The sequence below is a fragment of the Saccoglossus kowalevskii genome, chromosome 15, assembly GCF_978046115.1.
Source record: "Saccoglossus kowalevskii chromosome 15, keSacKowa6.1, whole genome shotgun sequence".
Taxonomy (NCBI): domain Eukaryota; kingdom Metazoa; phylum Hemichordata; class Enteropneusta; family Harrimaniidae; genus Saccoglossus; species Saccoglossus kowalevskii.
In genome coordinates this window covers 31,869,286-31,891,906 of record NC_140655.1, presented here as the reverse complement: position 1 = coordinate 31,891,906, position 22,621 = coordinate 31,869,286, and the positions used below count along the sequence as shown (strand labels likewise).

At 35.2% G+C, this 22,621-nt stretch overlaps 1 protein-coding gene across 1 annotated transcript; it reads left to right on the top strand.

The window, feature by feature from the left end:
* Positions 1-1,103: 1,103 nt before the first annotated feature.
* On the top strand, positions 1,104-21,195 carry LOC100377673 (N-acetylneuraminate lyase-like). Its single transcript, XM_085508395.1, has 12 exons — positions 1,104-1,191; positions 3,328-3,392; positions 7,440-7,510; positions 12,807-12,894; positions 15,400-15,457; positions 17,486-17,561; positions 18,324-18,416; positions 18,517-18,662; positions 18,991-19,037; positions 19,813-19,897; positions 20,141-20,180; positions 20,799-21,195. Exons 1-12 carry the CDS (start codon positions 1,189-1,191, stop codon positions 20,945-20,947), a joined length of 921 nt encoding a protein of 306 aa, XP_085364521.1. The 5' UTR covers positions 1,104-1,188; the 3' UTR covers positions 20,948-21,195.
* The last annotated feature ends 1,426 nt before the right edge of the window (positions 21,196-22,621 follow it).

The window sequence follows — 22,621 nt, the reverse complement described above, 5'->3', positions numbered from 1 at the left end:
TCATCATAGTGGTGCCGCCATTTTCAATTTTATCCATGTTACACATTTACCAGACGTATTGATTTTGGAGGTCAAGTGGCCATAAAACAAACATAACATTGAAAAAAAAAAATATTAATCTAAACTTTAAACCAGGGTTTTTCTAAATATATACAGGTTTGGTGGTTTCATGTACGCCCTTCTTTCAATTTGTAGATCTGCATTTCCCTTGCCAATAAACTAACTCGCTACATTAAAAGTGAAATGCTTGAATCAGCTGCTCCAGAAAAAAACAAATCAACCATTTTTTTTCTGTCTAGAAATGTGAGTGTCCTGTGTTTGTTCCTGTATTGTTAGTGTCGATTATATTTTTAGGTCTTCAGAATTCACTATTCATTTATTGTTCTTTTCATTTTATTTATTTATTTATTTATTTATTTATTTATTTATTTATTTATTTATTTATTTATTTATTTATTTATTTGTTTGTTTGTTTGTTTGTTTGTTTGTTTGTTTGTTTGTTTGTTTGTTTGTTTGTTTGTTTGTTTGTTTGTTTGTTTGTTTATTTGTTTGTTTGTTTGTTTGTTTGTTTGTTTATTTATTTATTTATTTATTTTTTTATTTATTTACGATAGCAACAACGAATCTATTCTATTCATTTGAACTATCAATATTACTATTCTGATTGCGAAATAGTAAGCTATATTACTGCTGAATTAGTTGTTTTTTCGTTCACCAAATGGAGGTAACCTGACGTGTTAACAGCTCTCATCCAGCTATAGTCAAATAATTTGTATTTAAACATAGACCTAATTTTTTTGTTTCTTGAAAAGTCTTAATTCATAAGCTTCGCTGATCTTCCCAAATTGTATGTATGTCAAATTACATTAGTGATTTGCTACAACTATGATTATTGCGTAATATACTAACACGATTTATTTATTTATTTATTTATTTATTTATTTATTTATTTATTTATTTATTTATTTATTTATTTATTTATTTATTTATTTATTTATCAATCATTAACATCATAATTTGTTGGTGGAATGAATTGTATTCATTTATTCGTTTGTTCACCTGATCGATTGTTCATACTGTTAAATAGCGCCAACTGTGGTGACATGACGTGAAGCACGCCGGGAGGAGTGTGATTGGTGAGCTGATAATATCGGAAATCAGGTCACTTTCTCCAGGCGCCGGTTAACTATGGTAAGTGTGACAGGTCACTCTACGACATCGTCACAATTCGCGACCTTTTTGGTCCTCTTATGGTATTATCAATATCGCCTTATTTGCTGTGTACTGTGTCATGGGCGTACTAACGTCCATGATTGTATCCAGTACTTGTACTGTGTTGTCTCTGATATATGATATGATTGTTCTAAAGAAGATTGTAATGTGAATTTAATTTACATATCTGCAACAGTCTCTGTGATGCTGTATGTTCATGCTAACTCTATGACCACCTGTTATGTTTTAGTACATTGTCATTAAAATCCTATTAAAACCACAGTTTTTGTTACAATGTTACAATTTAAAAATAAATAGTTCAAAATCATGAAGTCTGGGCTGTTAGTAATAGGTGCATTATGACAAGCTCTATTGAAAATTTCTACTCAAAAAAAATTCAAGGTCTAAAATTCATTCATGATCTAAATACAGTAACAAACCATTCAATTTGGGGGAAAAAAATCACTGCAAACTCATCTTGGAATCATCTCTCTCCTCAACATGATATGCCAACCACAGTCAGCTGGTGTACAAGTGATTATAAAATAAATGTAATTAATTTACCAATTTTTACTCTATGGGGGCAGCCATCTTGAATACGGCATGAATCTTAAATAAAGAGTTTAAAAAACAGGTTTTTCAGTTTCCTACAGATTTGTGAACAGTCTCTTGACTTGAGACCTTTGCAAGGGTTTCCTTGCTAGTGATATTAATGGGATTTCAAAAACGTCACAAATTAACCTTGCCTGAAACTAAAGCATTTTTCTAAAGTGTAGAAATTTTGTATATTTTGATAACCTTTGTAAATTAAGGTAGAGATGCAGATTCGTGGGCACTTGGGAGTGAATTGTTTTGTTTTTTTTTTGCTTTTATTATCCAAAAAGTCTTGGCTATAGACTATTGTAGAATTGTGCATAGTGGAACATACTCAAAAAACGATTTCAAAATATAGATAACAGGTGCAAAATTATCTCTTTTGAATGCTTAGCAAGATTTAGCAAGGCTGTACATAAATAATAAAAAAAAAAACATGGTGAAAAAAAGAAATGACGGGATCTCCATATTATTTATGCACTGTATTTAACTTTTTACAAAACGATAATACATTTAAATTTTAAACTGTAACAGCCATTTTAATTATGAGCATTAGCAAACTTCTTACTGAGTGAATTGTTATGCAAATTAGCAATTATTTCAGCTTCTTTTTAGAGCACATTCCAGAACTTTAAAAAAAATAGCTCCTATACGCTTTGACCTTCTGTTTTGAAATTTTCACAAATGAATGACAATGTGTTTATTTTCAAAACGCCGTCGGGGCATTGTTTTTAGTTGAATAGTGTTACAGCAATCGTACAGACAACTAGCCTGGGTGTTAATTTATGCATAAACTTGAAGTAGTGAAATTTGAGCTGCTGCCCTGCAAAATTGACAATCGGTAGACAGTTTTCAAGATGGCGCTTTCTTCATAGTAAACAGATGTACCCGTAAACCAATTTTGACAGGAAACAGAAGCATGGTTTAGAAGCTAATTTTTTTTAAATCACTTTTGACCAAAAAAGCACATTTTTGTGCATATTTCAAACTACAGTGTCCATAAAAATATAATACTAACAAAACTTTAAAATTCATACAATAAGCTTTCCGAAAATATAGTTTTGTGGACAAGGTAGGTCATCTTGGTTTCCTAATTAACTAATTAAAATACCTGTCAGGTAAACTGCATCTCTACCTTAACTCCCTTGATGTGCCACTTGTTACAACATGGATAATTTAGTCTTCCAAATTTCTGTTTTTAATATACGTTTCATACATCATAATCACAGTAAACAGGAATAGCTAGAAATATTTATAAACATCAATGGATTTTACTCCAGCTTGTTGTAATCTCATTAAATATTGAATATTCTATTCTTCATTATTTTTGTGAGCAAACGAAAATTGTGAAATTAAAAACAAGTGAACTCCTGTTCTAGTTCTAAATAACGTTGCTATACAATACTGCCACCAATGTGATTTGCAGGGCATAAATTCAGATCTTTAAATAATTTTATTTTTTACAAAAATAAATGATCAAAAAAAAAATATAGAAAAATCCATGTTTTTTTTAATTTCAAGGACATATCAAAGTTTCGAATTCTTGGTCTGACTGCTGGGAGCTTCACACCATTCAAGCCAAATGGGTGAGTTTATTAGTCCCAGTAATACATAGATTGAAACAGTGACATTCGTTTTGGGTTCAGTTCATTCTTCTGGTTCATCCATCCATCCCTCCATCTGTGTATGTATCCGACATCATTTCTTAGACTGATACCTAAGTTAGTGCAAAGACAGTCATTATGAGAGACGTATGTACATCACTTCCAGAGTACAGTAACTGTATGTTTCATTGACTTTTAACAGTTGGTGACCAGTTCAGACCAAAAAAAATCATTTGAACATCTTGACCTGTTTTTTGGACATTCCTTTACCAATTTACTTCAAACTTGGCTTCCATGGTGGGTTAATGATGCACATTATTTTGTTTCTTGAATTGACTGCCAGCCATTTTGTTTTTTCACAATTGTTCTAACTATTTTTTGGATACACTTATTATAGAGATTTGGTTAAAATGTTGTACATAATGTTGAATGTTGTCTTCAATTATTTTAGGATTTGGTGAAATTGAGCGGACTAAAATGCCATCAGCAATTTCTCATTTCGTGAAATTGAGCGGACTGAAATGCCATCAGCCAGTTCTCATTTGGTGAAATTGAGCGGACTAAAATGCCATCAGCCATTTCTCAGGCATACCCCTGTCCAATTCATTCTGACATGGTATGAATATCACGCATAATGTGTTACATATGCATGTCATTTTTTGGATGTGACTGGAATCAAAATGGCCGACTGGCAGTTGTTTTTATTTTTCTGTGGTCTCAATCATTTCTTGAACATACCTCGACAGATAAAATCTCTAGCCACCATTTCAGTCAAAACATTTTAGCATGTCTTTAATCAGGTTGTTGGTAGGTGGTGAGCAAAATTCCGTAAGTACAATTTTGCAAATAAGAAAAATTATGCTCAACAAATCAGCGCAGCAGAACTTTTTTTGAAGCAGATTAAGGTTTTATCATTTTTAATCGAAAAGGGGTATTTTATGTGCACATATATACAAACATTTTGGTAACACATTTTAAAGTATGGCCTTTCACTCTTCTACTCGTCCCTATTTATTTCAGTGTTGTTTTTTGACTGATCTACTCACCCCTATTTATTTCAGTGTTGCCCTTTGACTCATTTACTCAGCCCTATTTATTTCAGTGTTGCCCTTTGACTCTTCTACTCGCCCCTATTTTAATTTCAGTGTTGCCCTTTGACTCATTTACTCACCCCTATTTATTTCAGTGTTCCCTTTGACTCATTTACTCACCCCTATTTATTTCAGTGTTCCCTTTGACTCATTTACTCACCCCTATTTATTTCAGTGTTGCCCTTTGACTCATTTACTCATCCCTATTTATTTCAGTGTTGCCCTTTGACTCATTTACTCATCCCTATTTATTTCAGTGTTCCCTTTGACTCATTTACTCACCCCTATTTATTTCAGTGTTGCCCTTTGACTCATTTACTCAGCCCTATTTATTTCAGTGTTGCCCTTTGACTCTTCTACTCGCCCCTATTTTAATTTCAGTGTTGCCCTTTGACTCATTTACTCACCCCTATTTATTTCAGTGTTGCCCTTTGACTCATCTACTCACCCCTATTTATTTCAGTGTTCCCTTTGACTCTTCTACTCACCTCTATTTTAATTTCAGTGTTGCCCTTTGACTCATTTACTCACCCCTATTTATTTCAGTGTTCCCTTTGACTCTTCTACTCACCTCTATTTTAATTTCAGTGTTGCCCTTTGACTCATTTACTCACCCCTATTTATTTCAGTGTTCCCTTTGACTCTTCTACTCACCCCTATTTATTTCAGTGTTGCCCTTTGACTCTTCTACTCACCTCTATTTTAATTTCAGTGTTGCCCTTTGACTCATTTGCTCACCCCTATTTATTTCAGTGTTCCCTTTGACTCATTTACTCACCCCTATTTATTTCAGTGTTCCCTTTGACTCATTTACTCACCCCTATTTATTTCAGTGTGCCCTGACTCATTTACTCACCCCTATTTATTTCAGTGTGCCCTTTGACTCATTTGCTCACCCCTATTTATTTCAGTGTTCCCTTTGACTCATTTACTCACCCCTATTTATTTCAGTGTTGCCCTTTGACTCATTTACTCACCCCTATTTATTTCAGTGTGCCCTTTGACTCATTTACTCACCCCTATTTATTTCAGTGTTGCCCTTTGACTCATTTACTCACCCCTATTTATTTCAGTGTTGCCCTTTGACTCATTTGCTCACACCTATTTATTTCAGTGTGCCCTGACTCATTTACTCACCCCTATTTATTTCAGTGTGCCCTGACTCATTTGCTCACCCCTATTTATTTCAGTGTGCCCTGACACAATTACTCACCCCTATTTATTTCAGTGTGCCCTTTGACTCATTTACTCAGCCCTATTTATTTCAGTGTTGCCCTTTGACTCTTCTACTCGCCCCTATTTTAATTTCAGTGTTGCCGTTTGACTCATCTACTCACCCCTATTTATTTCAGTGTTGCCCTTTGACTCATTTACTCACCCCTATTTATTTCAGTGTTCCCCTTGACTCATTTACTCACCCCTATTTATTTCAGTGTTGCCCTTTGACTCTTCTACTCACCCCTATTTATTTCAGTGTTCCCCTTGACTCATTTACTCACCCCTATTTATTTCAGTGTTGCCCTTTGACTCATTTACTCAGCCCTATTTATTTCAGTGTTCCCCTTGACTCATTTACTCACCCCTATTTATTTCAGTGTTGCCCTTTGACTCTTCTACTCACCCCTATTTATTTCAGTGTTGCTCTTTGACTCATCTACTCACCCCTATTTTAATTTCAGTGTTGCCCTTTGACTCATTTGCTCACCCCTATTTATTTCAGTGTTCCCTTTGACTCATTTACTCACCCCTATTTATTTCAGTGTTCCCTTTGACTCATTTACTCACCCCTATTTATTTCAGTGTGGCCTGACTCATTTGCTCACCCCTATTTATTTCAGTGTTCCCTTTGACTCATTTACTCGCCCCTATTTATTTCAGTGTGCCCTGACTCATTTACTCACCCCTATTTATTTCAGTGTGCCCTTTGACTCATTTACTCAGCCCTATTTATTTCAGTGTTCCCTTTGACTCATTTACTCACCCCTATTTATTTCAGTGTTGCCCTTTGACTCATTTACTCACCCCTATTTATTTCAGTGTGCCCTTTGACTCATTTACTCACCCCTATTTATTTCAGTGTTGCCCTTTGACTCATTTACTCACCCCTATTTATTTCAGTGTTGCCCTTTGACTCATTTGCTCACACCTATTTATTTCAGTGTGCCCTGACTCATTTACTCACCCCTATTTATTTCAGTGTGCCCTGACTCATTTGCTCACCCCTATTTATTTCAGTGTGCCCTGACACAATTACTCACCCCTATTTATTTCAGTGTGCCCTTTGACTCATTTACTCAGCCCTATTTATTTCAGTGTTGCCCTTTGACTCTTCTACTCGCCCCTATTTTAATTTCAGTGTTGCCATTTGACTCATCTACTCACCCCTATTTATTTCAGTGTTCCCCTTGACTCATTTACTCACCCCTATTTATTTCAGTGTTGCCCTTTGACTCATCTACTCACCCCTATTTATTTCAGTGTTGCCTTTTGACTCATCTACTCACCCCTATTTATTTCAGTGTGGCTCTGACTCATCTACTCACCCCTATTTATTTCAGTGTTATTTTGTTATGTAATCAGATATATATGTCACTACAATCAGATTTTTTCTACCATATTCTGTGCATATTTATCAATCTAATTTGTATACTAACATTTTAGAATATTTTTTTTTGAACTTGTGTGTTACGTAACAACATTTTGTTTTTAACTTGCCAAAATTTGGATATTGAAAAATCATTTTTATCATTACATGCAATTGGTGTTCTAAGGTAATTTGAATTTCAACAACTACTCAGTCATAATGACCCAAATTTTGGGAAAATTTTGTCATCAGGTATTGAAGACCTAGGTATGTGACAATTTTTGTTAGCAATACATGTATGATGAAAGATTACTCTTTGACAAATCTAATTTGAATGATTGTGTTTTTTTTCAGGGATCTAAATTTGGAACTAATAGATACATTTGTTGAGCGACTTTTAAATGATGGTGTACGCAATGTGTTTGGTAAGTGGAAGTAGTACTAATGATGGTGTATGCAGTGTGTTTGGTAAGTGAAAGTAGTACCAGTGATGGTGTGTGCAGTGTGTTTGGTAAGTGGAAGTAGTACTAGTGATGGTGTATGCAGTGTGTTTGGTAAGTGGAAGTAGTACCAGTGATGGTGTGTGCAGTGTGTTTGGTAAGTGGAAGTAGTACTAGTGATGGTGTGTGCAGTGTGTTTGGTAAGTGGAAGTAGTACCAGTGATGGTGTGTGCAGTGTGTTTGGTAAGTGGAAGTAGTACCAGTGATGGTGTGTGCAGTGTGTTTGGTAAGTGGAAGTAGTACTAGTGATGGTGTATGCAGTGTGTTTGGTAAGTGGAAGTAGTACTAGTGATGGTGTATGCAGTGTGTTTGGTAAGTGGAAGTAGTACTAGTGATGGTGTATGCAGTGTGTTTGGTAAGTGGAAGTAGTACTAGTGATGGTGTATGCAGTGTGTTTGGTAAGTGGAAGTAGTACTAGTGATGATGTATGCAGTGTGTTTGGTAAGTGGAAGTAGTACCAGTGATGGTGTGTGCAGTGTGTTTGGTAAGTGGAAGTAGTACCAGTGATGGTGTGTGCAGTGTGTTTGGTAAGTGGAAGTAGTACTAGTGATGGTGTATGCAGTGTGTTTGGTAAGTGGAAGTAGTACTAGTGATGGTGTATGCAGTGTGTTTGGTAAGTGGAAGTAGTACTAGTGATGGTGTATGCAGTGTGTTTGGTAAGTGGAAGTAGTACTAGTGATGGTGTATGCAGTGTGTTTGGTAAGTGGAAGTAGTACTAGTGATGGTGTATGCAGTGTGTTTGGTAAGTGGAAGTAGTACTAGTGATGGTGTATGCAGTGTGTTTGGTAAGTGGAAGTAGTACTAGTGATGGTGTATGCAGTGTGTTTGGTAAGTGGAAGTAGTACTAGTGATGGTGTATGCAGTGTGTTTGGTAAGTGGAAGTAGTACTAGTGATGGTGTATGCAGTGTGTTTGGTAAGTGGAAGTAGTACTAGTGATGGTGTATGCAGTGTGTTTGGTAAGTGGAAGTAGTATTAGTGATGGTGTATGCAGTGTGTTTGGTTAGTGGAAGTAGTACCAGTGATGGTGTATGCAGTGTGTTTGGTAAGTGGAAGTAGTACCAGTGATGGTGTATGCAGTGTGTTTGGTAAGTGGAAGTAGTACCAGTGATGGTGTATGCAGTGTGTTTGGTAAGTGGAAGTAGTACCAGTGATGGTGTATGCAGTGTGTTTGGTAAGTGGAAGTAGTACCAGTGATGGTGTATGCAGTATGTTTGGTAAGTGGAAGTAGTACCAGTGATGGTGTGTGCAGTGTGTTTGGTAAGTGGAAGTAGTACTAGTGATGGTGTATGCAGTGTGTTTGGTAAGTGGAAGTAGTACTAGTGATGATGTATGCAGTGTGTTTGGTAAGTGGAAGTAGTACTAGTGTTGGTGTATGCAGTGTGTTTGGTAAGTGGAAGTAGTACTAGTGATGGTGTATGCAGTGTGTTTGGTAAGTGGAAGTAGTACTAGTGATGGTGTATGCAGTGTGTTTGGTAAGTGGAAGTAGTACTAGTGATGGTGTATGCAGTGTGTTTGGTTAGTAGAAGTAGTACTAGTGATGGTGTATGCAGTGTGTTTGGTAAGTGAAAGTAGTACTAGTGATGGTGTATGCAGTGTGTTTGGTAAGTAGAAGTAGTACTAGTGATGGTGTATGCAGTGTGTTTGGTAAGTGGAAGTAGTACTAGTGTTGGTGTATGCAGTGTGTTTGGTAAGTGGAAGTAGTACTAGTGATGGTGTGTGCAATGTGTTTGGTAAGTGGAAGTAGTACTAGTGTTGGTGTATGCAGTGTGTTTGGTAAGTGGAAGTAGTACTAGTGATGATGTCTGCAGTGTGTTTGGTAAGTGGAAGTAGTACTAGTGATGGTGTGTGCAGTGTGTTTGGTAAGTGGAAGTAGTACTAGTGATGGTGTGTGCAATGTGTTTGGTAAGTGGAAGTAGTACTAGTGTTGGTGTATGCAGTGTGTTTGGTAAGTGGAAGTAGTACTAGTGATGGTGTGTGCAATGTGTTTGGTAAGTGGAAGTAGTACTAGTGTTGGTGTATGCAGTGTGTTTGGTAAGTGGAAGTAGTACTAGTGATGGTGTATGCAGTGTGTTTGGTAAGTGGAAGTAGTACTAGTGATGATGTCTGCAGTGTGTTTGGTAAGTGGAAGTAGTACTAGTGATGGTGTGTGCAGTGTGTTTGGTAAGTGGAAGTAGTACTAGTGATGATGTCTGCAGTGTGTTTGGTAAGTGGAAGTAGTACTAGTGATGGTGTATGCAGTGTGTTTGGTAAGTGGAAGTAGTACTAGTGATGATGTATGCAGTGTGTTTGGTAAGTGGAAGTAGTACTAGTGATGGTGTATGCAGTGTGTTTGGTAAGTGGAAGTAGTACTAGTGATGATGTATGCAGTGTGTTTGGTAAGTGGAAGTAGTACTAGTGATGGTGTATGCAGTGTGTTTGGTAAGTGGAAGTAGTACTAGTGTTGGTGTATGCAGTGTGTTTGGTAAGTGGAAGTAGTACTAGTGATGATGTCTGCAGTGTGTTTGGTAAGTGGAAGTAGTACTAGTGTTGGTGTATGCAGTGTGTTTGGTAAGTGGAAGTAGTACTAGTGATGATGTCTGCAGTGTGTTTGGTAAGTGGAAGTAGTACCAGTGATGGTGTGTGCAGTGTGTTTGGTAAGTGGAAGTAGTACCAGTGATAGTGTATGCAGTGTGTTTGGTAAGTGGAAGTAGTACTAGTGATGGTGTATGCAGTGTTTTTGGTAAGTGGAAGTAGTACTAGTGATGATGTATGCAGTGTGTTTGGTAAGTGGAAGTAGTACCAGTGATGGTGTGTGCAGTGTGTTTGGTAAGTGGAAGTAGTACCAGTGATGGTGTGTGCAGTGTGTTTGGTAAGTGGAAGTAGTACCAGTGATGGTGTGTGCAGTGTGTTTGGTAAGTGGAAGTAGTACCAGTGATGGTGTATGCAGTGTGTTTGGTAAGTGGAAGTAGTACTAGTGATGGTGTATGCAGTGTGTTTGGTAAGTGGAAGTAGTACTAGTGATGGTGTATGCAGTGTGTTTGGTAAGTGGAAGTAGTACTAGTGATGGTGTATGCAGTGTGTTTGGTAAGTGGAAGTAGTACTAGTGATGGTGTATGCAGTGTGTTTGGTAAGTGAAAGTAGTACTAGTGATGGTGTATGCAGTGTGTTTGGTTAGTAGAAGTAGTACCAGTGATGGTGTATGCAGTGTGTTTGGTAAGTGGAAGTAGTACCAGTGATGGTGTATGCAGTGTGTTTGGTAAGTGGAAGTAGTACCAGTGATGGTGTATGCAGTGTGTTTGGTAAGTGGAAGTAGTACCAGTGATGGTGTATGCAGTGTGTTTGGTAAGTGGAAGTAGTACCAGTGATGGTGTATGCAGTGTGTTTGGTAAGTGGAAGTAGTACCAGTGATGATGTATGCAGTGTGTTTGGTAAGTGGAAGTAGTACCAGTGATGGTGTATGCAGTGTGTTTGGTAAGTGGAAGTAGTACCAGTGATGGTGTATGCAGTGTGTTTGGTAAGTGGAAGTAGTACTAGTGATGATGTATGCAGTGTGTTTGGTAAGTGGAAGTAGTACCAGTGATGATGTATGCAGTGTGTTTGGTAAGTGGAAGTAGTACTAGTGATGGTGTGTGCAGTGTGTTTGGTAAGTGGAAGTAGTACTAGTGATGGTGTATGCAGTGTGTTTGGTAAGTGGAAGTAGTACTAGTGATGGTGTATGCAGTGTGTTTGGTAAGTGGAAGTAGTACTAGTGTTGGTGTATGCAGTGTGTTTGGTAAGTGGAAGTAGTACTAGTGATGGTGTATGCAGTGTGTTTGGTAAGTGGAAGTAGTACTAGTGATGGTGTATGCAGTGTGTTTGGTAAGTGGAAGTAGTACTAGTGATGGTGTATGCAGTGTGTTTGGTAAGTGGAAGTAGTACTAGTGATGGTGTATGCAGTGTGTTTGGTAAGTGGAAGTAGTACTAGTGATGGTGTATGCAGTGTGTTTGGTTAGTAGAAGTAGTACTAGTGATGGTGTATGCAGTGTGTTTGGTAAGTGAAAGTAGTACTAGTGATGGTGTATGCAGTGTGTTTGGTAAGTAGAAGTAGTACTAGTGTTGGTGTATGCAGTGTGTTTGGTAAGTGGAAGTAGTACTAGTGATGGTGTGTGCAGTGTGTTTGGTAAGTGGAAGTAGTACTAGTGTTGGTGTATGCAGTGTGTTTGGTAAGTGGTAGTAGTACTAGTGTTGGTGTATGCAGTGTGTTTGGTAAGTGGAAGTAGTACTAGTGATGGTGTATGCAGTGTGTTTGGTAAGTGGAAGTAGTACTAGTGATGGTATATGCAGTGTGTTTGGTAAGTGGAAGTAGTACTAGTGTTGGTGTATGCAGTGTGTTTGGTAAGTGGAAGTAGTACTGGTGTTGGTGTATGCAGTGTGTTTGGTAAGTGGAAGTAGTACTAGTGATGGTGTGTGCAGTGTGTTTGGTAAGTGGAAGTAGTACTAGTGTTGGTGTATGCAGTGTGTTTGGTAAGTGGAAGTAGTACTAGTGATGGTGTATGCAGTGTGTTTGGTAAGTGGAAGTAGTACTAGTGTTGGTGTATGCAGTGTGTTTGGTAAGTGGAAGTAGTACTAGTGTTGGTGTATGCAGTGTGTTTGGTAAGTGGAAGTAGTACTAGTGATGGTGTGTGCAGTGTGTTTGGTAAGTGGAAGTAGTACTAGTGTTGGTGTATGCAGTGTGTTTGGTAAGTGGTAGTAGTACTAGTGTTGGTGTATGCAGTGTGTTTGGTAAGTGGAAGTAGTACTAGTGATGGTGTATGCAGTGTGTTTGGTAAGTGGAAGTAGTACTAGTGATGGTGTATGCAGTGTGTTTGGTAAGTGGAAGTAGTACTAGTGATGGTGTATGCAGTGTGTTTGGTAAGTGGAAGTAGTACTAGTGATGGTGTATGCAGTGTGTTTGGTAAGTGGAAGTAGTACTAGTGATGGTGTATGCAGTGTGTTTGGTAAGTGGAAGTAGTACTAGTGATGATGTCTGCAGTGTGTTTGGTAAGTGGAAGTAGTACCTTTGATGATGTACTGTTGTATCAATGGTTTGGTATGAGCCATACAGATGGAGAATATTTTGTTAGGTAAAAACATTTTTTAATCGAACAAACAGACTATTACACGCAGTCCTCCCTTTTCTTTTCAAATATCTCATAATTAGCGTATAAGAAACAGAAAAATGCATATGCCGATTGTCATTTTAAATGACTTGTTTGTTTTCAGTTTGTGGCACTGCTTCAGAAGGCACACATATGACGATGGAAGAAAGAAAGTTGGTTGCTGCAAAATGGGTACAAGCTGGCAAAAATAAGTGAGTTTACATAAAATAATCAAAGAAAGCTTAGAAAGAACTCCCGTGTGCTGAGAGTATTGGGGACACATTAAAAATTAATTCAAAATTACTTGAACTTGAGATATTGATGGAAATGCAGAAAACTAATTATGCAAATAAGGTAACTAATATGAACACATTTAAGTGTAAAACTAATAAGGTCTGCGCAATGTAAAAGTAATAAGATCTGCGTAATGTAATATCTATGTACCAAGGAAATGTGATTAGAACCAAAAAAATATTAATTATTGTGCTAATTAAGAGAATTAATATGAACAGATTTTAACCCAAAATTAATCAGGCTGTCTATTGTCCTAGAGCATGTATGTACCAAGTTTTATTCAAATGTGATGATCAATACTTGAGATATCAGTATTAATTAATTAATTATGTTAATTAGGTGATTAAGAAGCATAAATATTTACCAAAACTAATATGGTGTATAGTCCTACACATGTAGGTTCATTGAAATGTGATGAGTACTCTTTAAAAGTTTCATTAAAATTCAATGAGTGGTTCTTAGGACAAATTAACTAATTAAGCAAATTAGTAGTTAATATGCACAATAATTTATCCTAAAATTAATCAGGTCTCTGCATAGTCCTAGAAGATCTATGTCGCAAGTCTCATTGAAATATGATGATTAGTACTTGAGATATCAGGTGAAGGGCTGAAAATTAACTAATTATGCTAATAAGGTGATTAATATGCACAAATATTTCTCCAAAAACTAATTAGGTCTCTGCACAGTCCTCAAGTAACTATGTACCATGTTTCATTGAAATGTGTTCATTACTACTTGAAATATCAATAGCTGAAAATTAATTAATTATGCAAATTAGGTAATTAGTATGTACTGATATTACCCTAAAAACTATCAAGTCTGTGCAGTCTCATATGACATCTATGTACCAAGTTTTATTGAAATGTTATGATTAGTACTTGAGATATCAGTGGAAAAGCCGAAAATTGATTAATCATTATGCAAATTAGGAAATTAATATAAACAGATTTTTATCCAAAACTAATGAAATCTGCGCATTAGATCAGAGCATCCATGTGCCAAGTTTCATCAAAATCCAATGAGTGGTTCTTCAAATATCAGTGGAACAGTCATGGAACAGCTAAAAAATCAGCTAATTATCATGCAAATTAGGTAATTAACATTCATAGATTTTTACCAAAACCTAATCAACTCTGCGCATTATCCCAGAGCATCTATGTACCAAGTTTCACCAAAATTTGATTAGTGGTTCTTGAGATAACGGTGGAACAAAAAAAGTGACATACATACAGACATACAGACATACAGACATACAGACATACAGACAGGGTAACTGCAAAGACTCCCTTTTGTGCTTCGCACACGGGAGTCAAAAACCAAGATATTTACAATTTCAAAAATTAGAATTTTCTTTCATAATTTGCCAATTGAAAAAAGTTCTAATTGTAATATTCCACAAAAGCAGTGCATTTGACTTAAAAATTGTGTGACATTAATAAAATTGGTGCGTGTTCCCCTCCTGGTGCCGGGGTTATGTTCTCCGCTGGTGCCCGGGTTTTGTGTTCCCCTCCTGGTGCCGGGGTTGTGTGTTCCCCTCCTGGTGCTCGGGTTGTGTGTTCCCTCTAGTGCTCAGGTTGTGTGTGTAACCCCTAGCCCTGCTAGTATACCCCTCCTACCTGCTCGCTTTACAAACACTTAATAGTCCCTGGTCGAACACCGAAAACAGGGACTTATGGATTGATCTCTGTCTGTGCATCAGTGAGTTCATGTGTTTCCAGACCTGTTTCTTAGACGTACCTGGACTGATTAAATTTAAACTTCACACATACATCATATATAATATTATATACATATGCACATCAATTTGTTTCACAATCTGATTCACGATGGCCGAATAGCGGCCATTTTTGTGCTGAAAAATCATCAAAATTAAGTATTTCTGATATTCTGGAACCGAATCTTGGCTGTTTACAGATGGATTTCGTTGGACATATGTTGGACATTATGGGACCTTGATGCACATCATTTTGTTTTTCAGATCAAATTCAAAATGGCTGATTGGCGGCCATTTTGTTTTAATGAATGCGATTCTAGTGCCTTATCTCTGACATCTTTAACTGACTATGTTAAAATTTTAAATATTAATTATACATCATGTCATAGATATACAGAAGTATTCAAAATGACCAACCGGTGGCTATTTTTTTCAATTAATGCTGTTTCAGAGCAATATTTCTCAATATGGACAAGTCATAATCATAATCAAGCATTAGCTTTTGAATCCATAACTCTGACATATTTATAATCCAACTATATTACTATAAACAAAACTATATATCCTAAATTCGATAACTAATGGGGACTGTGCCATGCATGACTTGACCTCAGTGTGTGACATGAATGTTTAAAATATAGAAATAACTAAAAACAAAGAAACATAACAATATGTAATCGTGGTATATTGTCTTGTTTCCTTGCAGGTTAGACAATGTTATTGTTCATGTTGGAGGAAATAATTTACGTGAGGCCAAGGAATTGGTGAGTATAGATTTGTCACAAGTCTCTCTGACACTTACTAATCTATTGTTTGTAGTTCAAATTATATCTCAATTTTATTGTATTTATTGAAATGCAGTCCAAAACAGACTTGTGATGGTCATCACAATGTAGGTCCTGTCGTCAAAAGTCGGTGTAAAGTTAAATTGAAGTCGTCACAACGTTGTTTCCACACACACACGCGCATATATATATATATATATATATATATATATATATATATATATATATATATATATATATATATATATATAATCTCACAGAACCATAATTAGACATCATGTCATTTGTTTGTTTCATGTTCTGATTAAAAATGGCCTACTTATTTCAGTTTTGTTTTATATTAAACCGATGTCATTATTTGTTGAATCTTCCTTTATATATGCAAGGTTTTGGTCATGTGATTATCTATTCATGCTGTAGATTACCCAATGGCTATGTTTCACATGTTATTTTGTCTTTCCCTGTAATATTAATATGAATGGCAAAAGGTATTATAAATTTGCTATTTTTAGCAAATATTTTTCTCATTTTTGATAGAAAAATAATATTTTTAACTTCTGTCAGATTGCTTTGATATTATTTTAAAAATATTTGGGGAAGTAATCACATGGAATATTTGACCTCATGACTGTGCTAAAAATTAAAGTTGAACTATATTAGCGGTGAAGTCAGGTGAGCATTTTTGGCTCAACGGACCATAGGTCCGCTGAGCCTATGGAATGGGTTTCTGTCCTGCGTCTGTTATTCGTCTATCTGTCTATCTGTCTGTCTGTGCACGACTTCTTCTCAAAAACCACCGAACCACTTGACTTGATTTTTGGTGTGTGGATGCCTTGATGAGTGTAGATGGTAATTTGTTCAAGAGAAGTCGATCTGCCAAAAATTATGCAAACTATCCCCCCAAAACTCTACCGTGGCGGCCTATAGTGAGAGCGCCATCTATAGTATGGTGTTGGAATAACTTTGTTTATGAATAAGTCTGAAATAGTTTCGGGACCTGTCGACAGTAGAAAGGTAGAAACTTAAGACGAAAATAATGAAAAAAACCGGCTGTTACGACCCGACCTGATTTCAGTTCAGAATACTTTAAAATGGTCATTTTTGGTCAAACATTCTATTTTCGACTTCTTCTTCAAAATTGGTAACCTGATTGCTTTGTTACTTAGTGTGTACCTTGTGTTGACATCTACTAGATTTGTTCATCCCATGGCCATATCTTTAATTCTCTAAATTTTGGCAAATATTTTTGTCATTTTTGGTTAAAAATGGAATTTCAACTAACCACTATTTCCAATGCTTTGGTGTTAGGCATACATGTGTTTATTATTCCATTGACAACTTTGTGTGGTTGTTTGGCAATATTTCATTTAAAAGTACAAATTTTAACGAAAAGTTGTGGCATATACAGCACTAATCTTTTGTCAATAGCCGTTGAGCAACAGGCCATTAGCTTATTTTTCATTACCTGACTTCCTTCTTGTGGGTGAACTGTAATTTAAATGTCTTGTTGGTGTGCATGTACCTTCGACTGTCAGGTCACTTTAGTGAATGTTTAAGTCTTTCTTGATAACAATTTACATTATCATTTTTTTGAAAATTACTAGCCCAGGCTTATAGCTTGTTAAATAAATTATGTAAATCAACAATAATTACATTGTTTATGTTATTTTGTAATTTGTTTCATTGTCACATTATCAGCAAATTTAATGTATCCATTAAAAATTATCATGGATCACAATCTCAATTAATATAATATTGATCATAATTTGCTTGTCTCGTTTATCAGAATTTTTCATTCACTTACTCAAACAATTATTCATAGTTCATCAGATATTACCAGTAGTCAGTGCTTACATTGTATCATTCCAAATTTACTTATTACATGGTTTTGCCCATGTACAAGTGACAAAATTTGTCACATTTTCTTGGAATACCAACAAAGGGCAAGGTAACTTGAGCAAATTGTTTTTACATTGTGATTAACTTAATATATGAACCTTTTTACAGGCTCAACATGCAGAGCAAATTGGTGCTAATGCCATCAGCTCCCTTCCAACAGTGTTTTTGAGGCCAAAAAATGTTCGTAAGTGTTAACCAATCAGTTTAGAGATTATTTACATGTATATGCACTTTAAAATCATACACTGACACAATAACACCTTTGGGGGCTACCTTTGGGACCATGACACTCTATGGGGGAGGGGGGAGGGGTGACTTGGTGCCATGTAACTTTATTGGGGACCCCTTGGGATGGAGTGTCTTTTGACAGTGATGGGGGGGGGGGGGGGTTGGTGCTCTGTCTCAGGGGGTATTTATAATATCTCTTGTTCTTAAGTGCATGGGTTTACAAAGATTCACTTCAAATCACATTGGCTCTAACTCACAGGATCCCATTGTAATTCGAAAGAAAGGCGAATCTCCACCCTACTATTTAATATGTTGCTTAATAATCACAATACCTTAATAAATGTTTAGAAATGACTTCAGACTTTAACTTTCAAAGCTCTTCATGTCAAAATCTGGGAACGCTGTGCACAAGTATTATTATCCAAATCAGCAGTAAATATGTACCTAAACAATCTAGTATTTGCAAGCGTATAGGATTATTTACAGCGTTACTGCCTTTTAATTTGAATATTTTGTGACAAAACAATTTAGACTTGGTCAGCTAAACATAGTTAGATTAAAAACGAATGTTTATGCATATCAGTCTATGCAATATTAACTTGACGTTTATCAATGTAGAATGTTAATATAATTTTAAAATAATGTATTAAAATATGAAATACCAATAGTGTGAAATCTACAGGAAATATATATTGACAATGCATTTTTTTTTCATCAGAAGCACTGGTTGAATACTTGAGAGAATTGTCAGAAGCAGCTCCTACATTACCACTGTATTATTACCATATACCATCATTGTCTGGTGTGAATTGTAAGTTGTTATGGTATATACAGTCTAACTTAGCATCATTAGATATGAAATGTTTACTATACAGAGGTTTACCATTGTCTTTATTGTATTGCTTTTGCAGTATGCATGGAAGAACTACTTGATGCAATTGGTGACAGTATACCAACATTCCGTGGTATGAAATATACTGCTGCAGATTTACATGACTTTGGACGATGTATCACCCATAGCAATGGGAAATATGATATGTTGTATGGTAATGATGAGGTAAAGACTCCTTTTAGCGGGACATCAGTTTATTTTATTATAAAGAAAATGATACAAACTGGGTCGATAATTATTTGAACACCATTTGAAAGAAAATAGTTTGCCATCAATTGATACAGGAATAATCAGACCAAAATTCAACACTAAAAATTTGAAACAAAGCTTTTGTAAAATCAAATTACATAGGATATCATTTGGCAAGTTTAAAAAGGAATACCACTATATATGAATCATTATCAACTCAGAATATTAAAAATAAAACTTGCTTAGCCAAATTCAAGACAATCATCCATAAACCAGTCTTGTAACTCTAGTGTTTTTTTTTCAGTCCATCTTAGCGGCACTATCATTTGGAGGAAAAGGATTTGTTGGAAGGTAAAATCTTATGTATTTAGAATAACTCACATCATAGTTTATGAAATATAAATTGATTTCTGGTAAAAACAATTCAATACATTCACAATAATTTTGAAAACTTTTGAAACACATTTGAACACATATAAAACATCCTTTACAAAAATGTATCATAGGATTCTAAAGTATTATTATACATCTGTCTCTGTAGCACCATAAGTTACAGCATGCCATCATTTTGTGGTATTTTACAGTGTATTTTCATCCTACCATATTAGGAAATTTCAAATATAGAATGATTACGTGCATAAGCGTTCTCTAAAATAAAAACAAACATGGCTGCCATTAGGGTTTGACCGGACTCCACACTCTGGAAGTTTGCTGATTCTATTCTGAACATTTCCATGATGTATCCTTGGAAGGAAAAGATGTATAATAATAAGGTTATTATGATAAGTATGCATTCAAACAGTACACCGTCACATCAACCGGCGCGCAGCGGAGGTCGATACTTCCACTCTACTGTCTTCATGCATACTTTAATGTATCCTCGTGATAACCTCATATTCATATAAGAATATTCTTGTAAGATCATTCTGTATGTTTGCCCCTTTTCTTTATCTTAATTACTATTAGAATTCTTGGTTATACTTTTTATTTCATTTTATGAAACAGAAAAAAAAATATATTTCACATGTTTTTAATATGACAGTCATATAAGAATTCTAATGAGTAATATAAATGTCTGTTGGACATGGAAGAGATGAATGTATAACATGTTATTTCTTGTTGACAGTACATACAACTATTCTGGAAAAATGTGCAATCGTGTCATTGATGCCTTCAATAAACGAGACCTTGAAACTGCCAGGTCAGAAATGGTAAGAATTGCAATAGTAAGACTTACTGTAAGCCATGTTGGTACATACATACGCTGTATCACTTCATTATTAATTTAAAATGATACCAAACTCATTGTTACATTAGTAGTGTTTTTAATATGCTTTAATATTGCTGAATTACTTAATTAATAATATAAATGTGACATGTGTGTGATGTCACAGTGCATTTAGGAGTCACAGAATACCTACATGTCATGTTACTAACATTATCTGATTTTTCAGTTTAAGGTGCAAGCCTTCGTCAGTGTCCTCAAGAAATATGGTAATAACTAGATTTCTTGTTATTCATATTATTCATATTATTTTCACCCCTCCTAAAAAACAAACCCTTCATTTATTTTTAGACTGTTTAATTGATAATAATTAAGACACCAGGGTGTTTGTGTTCACTACTAAGGAAAGTACCTAATAAGAAACAACTTATGCATATCTGGTGTGCATTTTAGATTACTGTAAAACATACATACCATTACTTGTCTCAATGCATAAATTAACTGAATCTTAATTTAGCTAAAGTGTCAATAGCCTTACTGTAAGAATATACTCTATTCTAATTAGCAACGTCTTAATTTAGTGAAGTTGCGGATTAGCTACAATAACATGCTAGCTAAAAAGACATGATTTTAGTAATCTCAATGGAAAATTCTTCACAACGAATATTGATTTAGTCCTATAGCCTATCTTTTATCACTGAACAGAGAAGCTTGTGTGTGACTTGAAACTCCATCTGCGAAACTGTTGATGTTTGTCTATTGACATAATTAAGATGCATCTTTACCGTTGTGCAGGAACAGTCACTTATTTTTTGAGGGGGCCATGGTATTGACTATCTAGGGTATATTCACCTACTTGACTGATTTATTTATCTATTTCTCTATAGGTGGTTCTGTCGATGCCAATAAATGTATCATGGTCTTAAGTGGCCTAGATGTTGGACCACCTAGATTACCATTAATTGAGTTCACCAAGGAAAATCGTGAAAATCTACAAAAAGATTTGGAAGCTGTTGGGTTCTTTGGTCTTATATGAACAAATATAATTGTTGTTAGAGAAACGGTCAACAGTTGTACTCTCAACAAATGAAGAATAAAATAATGTATTTTAAATATTATTTATATATATTATATTCAGCAGATCATATCCTTGTAGGGAATTATTTATAATAAAAATTCTAATTGTTGAATGAACAACTTTTGATCCAGAGAGTGAATTTAATAATCATGAATGTATATTTAAGATGTAGAAATAGCAATAAAACGTATTATTTAAAATTACAATCGGCTCGAAATTCTATGGAAGTAATATCCTAGGTTTTAAGATTTGTTCAACTCAGTGGGCACATGAAGCTACCCCTGTAGTAGTGTAAGCTCATTCACACGATTTCCCCATAAAAACACAAATACATATTGAAAAATATTTGTAAAACTATTGCTATCTCAATATTCTGGATAGAAAGACAAATCAAGTATACATAGCAGTATGGATATACGAGAGGATTTGCTTCCTGATTAGTAAGAACAAAGATTTGAGTAGCAGTACAACTAATAGCATTCTAGTGAATGCGTGAGATATTAGCAAAAAACAAAACAAAAAGAAGTTTAATTTTTCATATTAAGTATACTTTAAATATTTGGAAGTATACATGAGGTGTGAGACATTTTGATAATAACAGACAGTTGGAGACCAACAACATTGAGATAATTCTTAAAAAGTCTGAATCTTTCGACAATAAGCCCTTTGCCAGCTTAGATATTAACATTTTTTTGGCAAATCCGTTTAAACATGCATGAAATCTTTGTTATTAACTGCTTGAAGATGAAGGAAGTTTGCATAATGGTAGTAACAATATGTATACTTGTTTGATCCATATTCCAAATTTAATAATGTATACAGATCAATTTAACACAGACTTGGCAGGAAATCCGATAAATACCTATTACTACCTACTTTTCAATAAAAAGAACATAAACAGTGGCGTCGTCACAGAGGCCTTTGGCACAAGTTTAATGAGCAGATCTCACCCCCCATGCAAAATTTTGTGTTGCTCGCCTCTGATAAGTACTGTTTGTCAATGACAATTAATCAGGATGGGTTTATACAACCATTATGCGTATTAACAACTTATAGAAGAAGAGTACGATTTGCAGTCAACAAGTTCTTCATACTTTAATATTTTTCTTTCGTATGGATTTAATAACATTCAAGTTTGCACTAGAGTATCAAAGTTTAGTGGTTTTGCCATGCAAGCAATTTTCATCATCTTTCAAAGCTGCCATGGCAACCTTTTTCTTTATACTATAGTTCAACATTCGTAATTATCTGGGTGAGCGTAACATTGTTCAGTCATGCAAAGTTCTTTCAAACACATTTGTCAATCAATGTGTTTTTACATTTAATATTGTAAGTTACTCTGCCCTAAATTTGCATAATTAGATGCGTAATTTGCACATCCATGATTGTAAAATTTGAATTAGAAATAATTGTGTTTTTTTTTAAATCATTTTTTTATTCTTGAAATTAGGGCAAAATCATAAACAGAGTTTCATGTATCGTATGTATTTACAGAAGTAAATTTTAACCTTGTATGTATGCTTCCCAAAACTACAGTGGTTGCAATGAAAATAAATTGTACCATAGACTGGGATAAAACTGCTATGCACCCAAACTGTTCTCACTAAATTGTTGAATTTATGGATGATAAAG

What these genes read in the sequence shown, in the direction of transcription:
- LOC100377673 (XM_085508395.1), top strand. An exon ending in TGTTGTATGGTAATGATGAG is followed by an intron (nt 18,663 to 18,990) that starts GTAAAGACTCCT and finishes TTTTTTTTTCAG; the next exon opens with TCCATCTTAGCGGCACTATC. An exon ending in GGAAAAGGATTTGTTGGAAG is followed by an intron (nt 19,038 to 19,812) that starts GTAAAATCTTAT and finishes TCTTGTTGACAG; the next exon opens with TACATACAACTATTCTGGAA.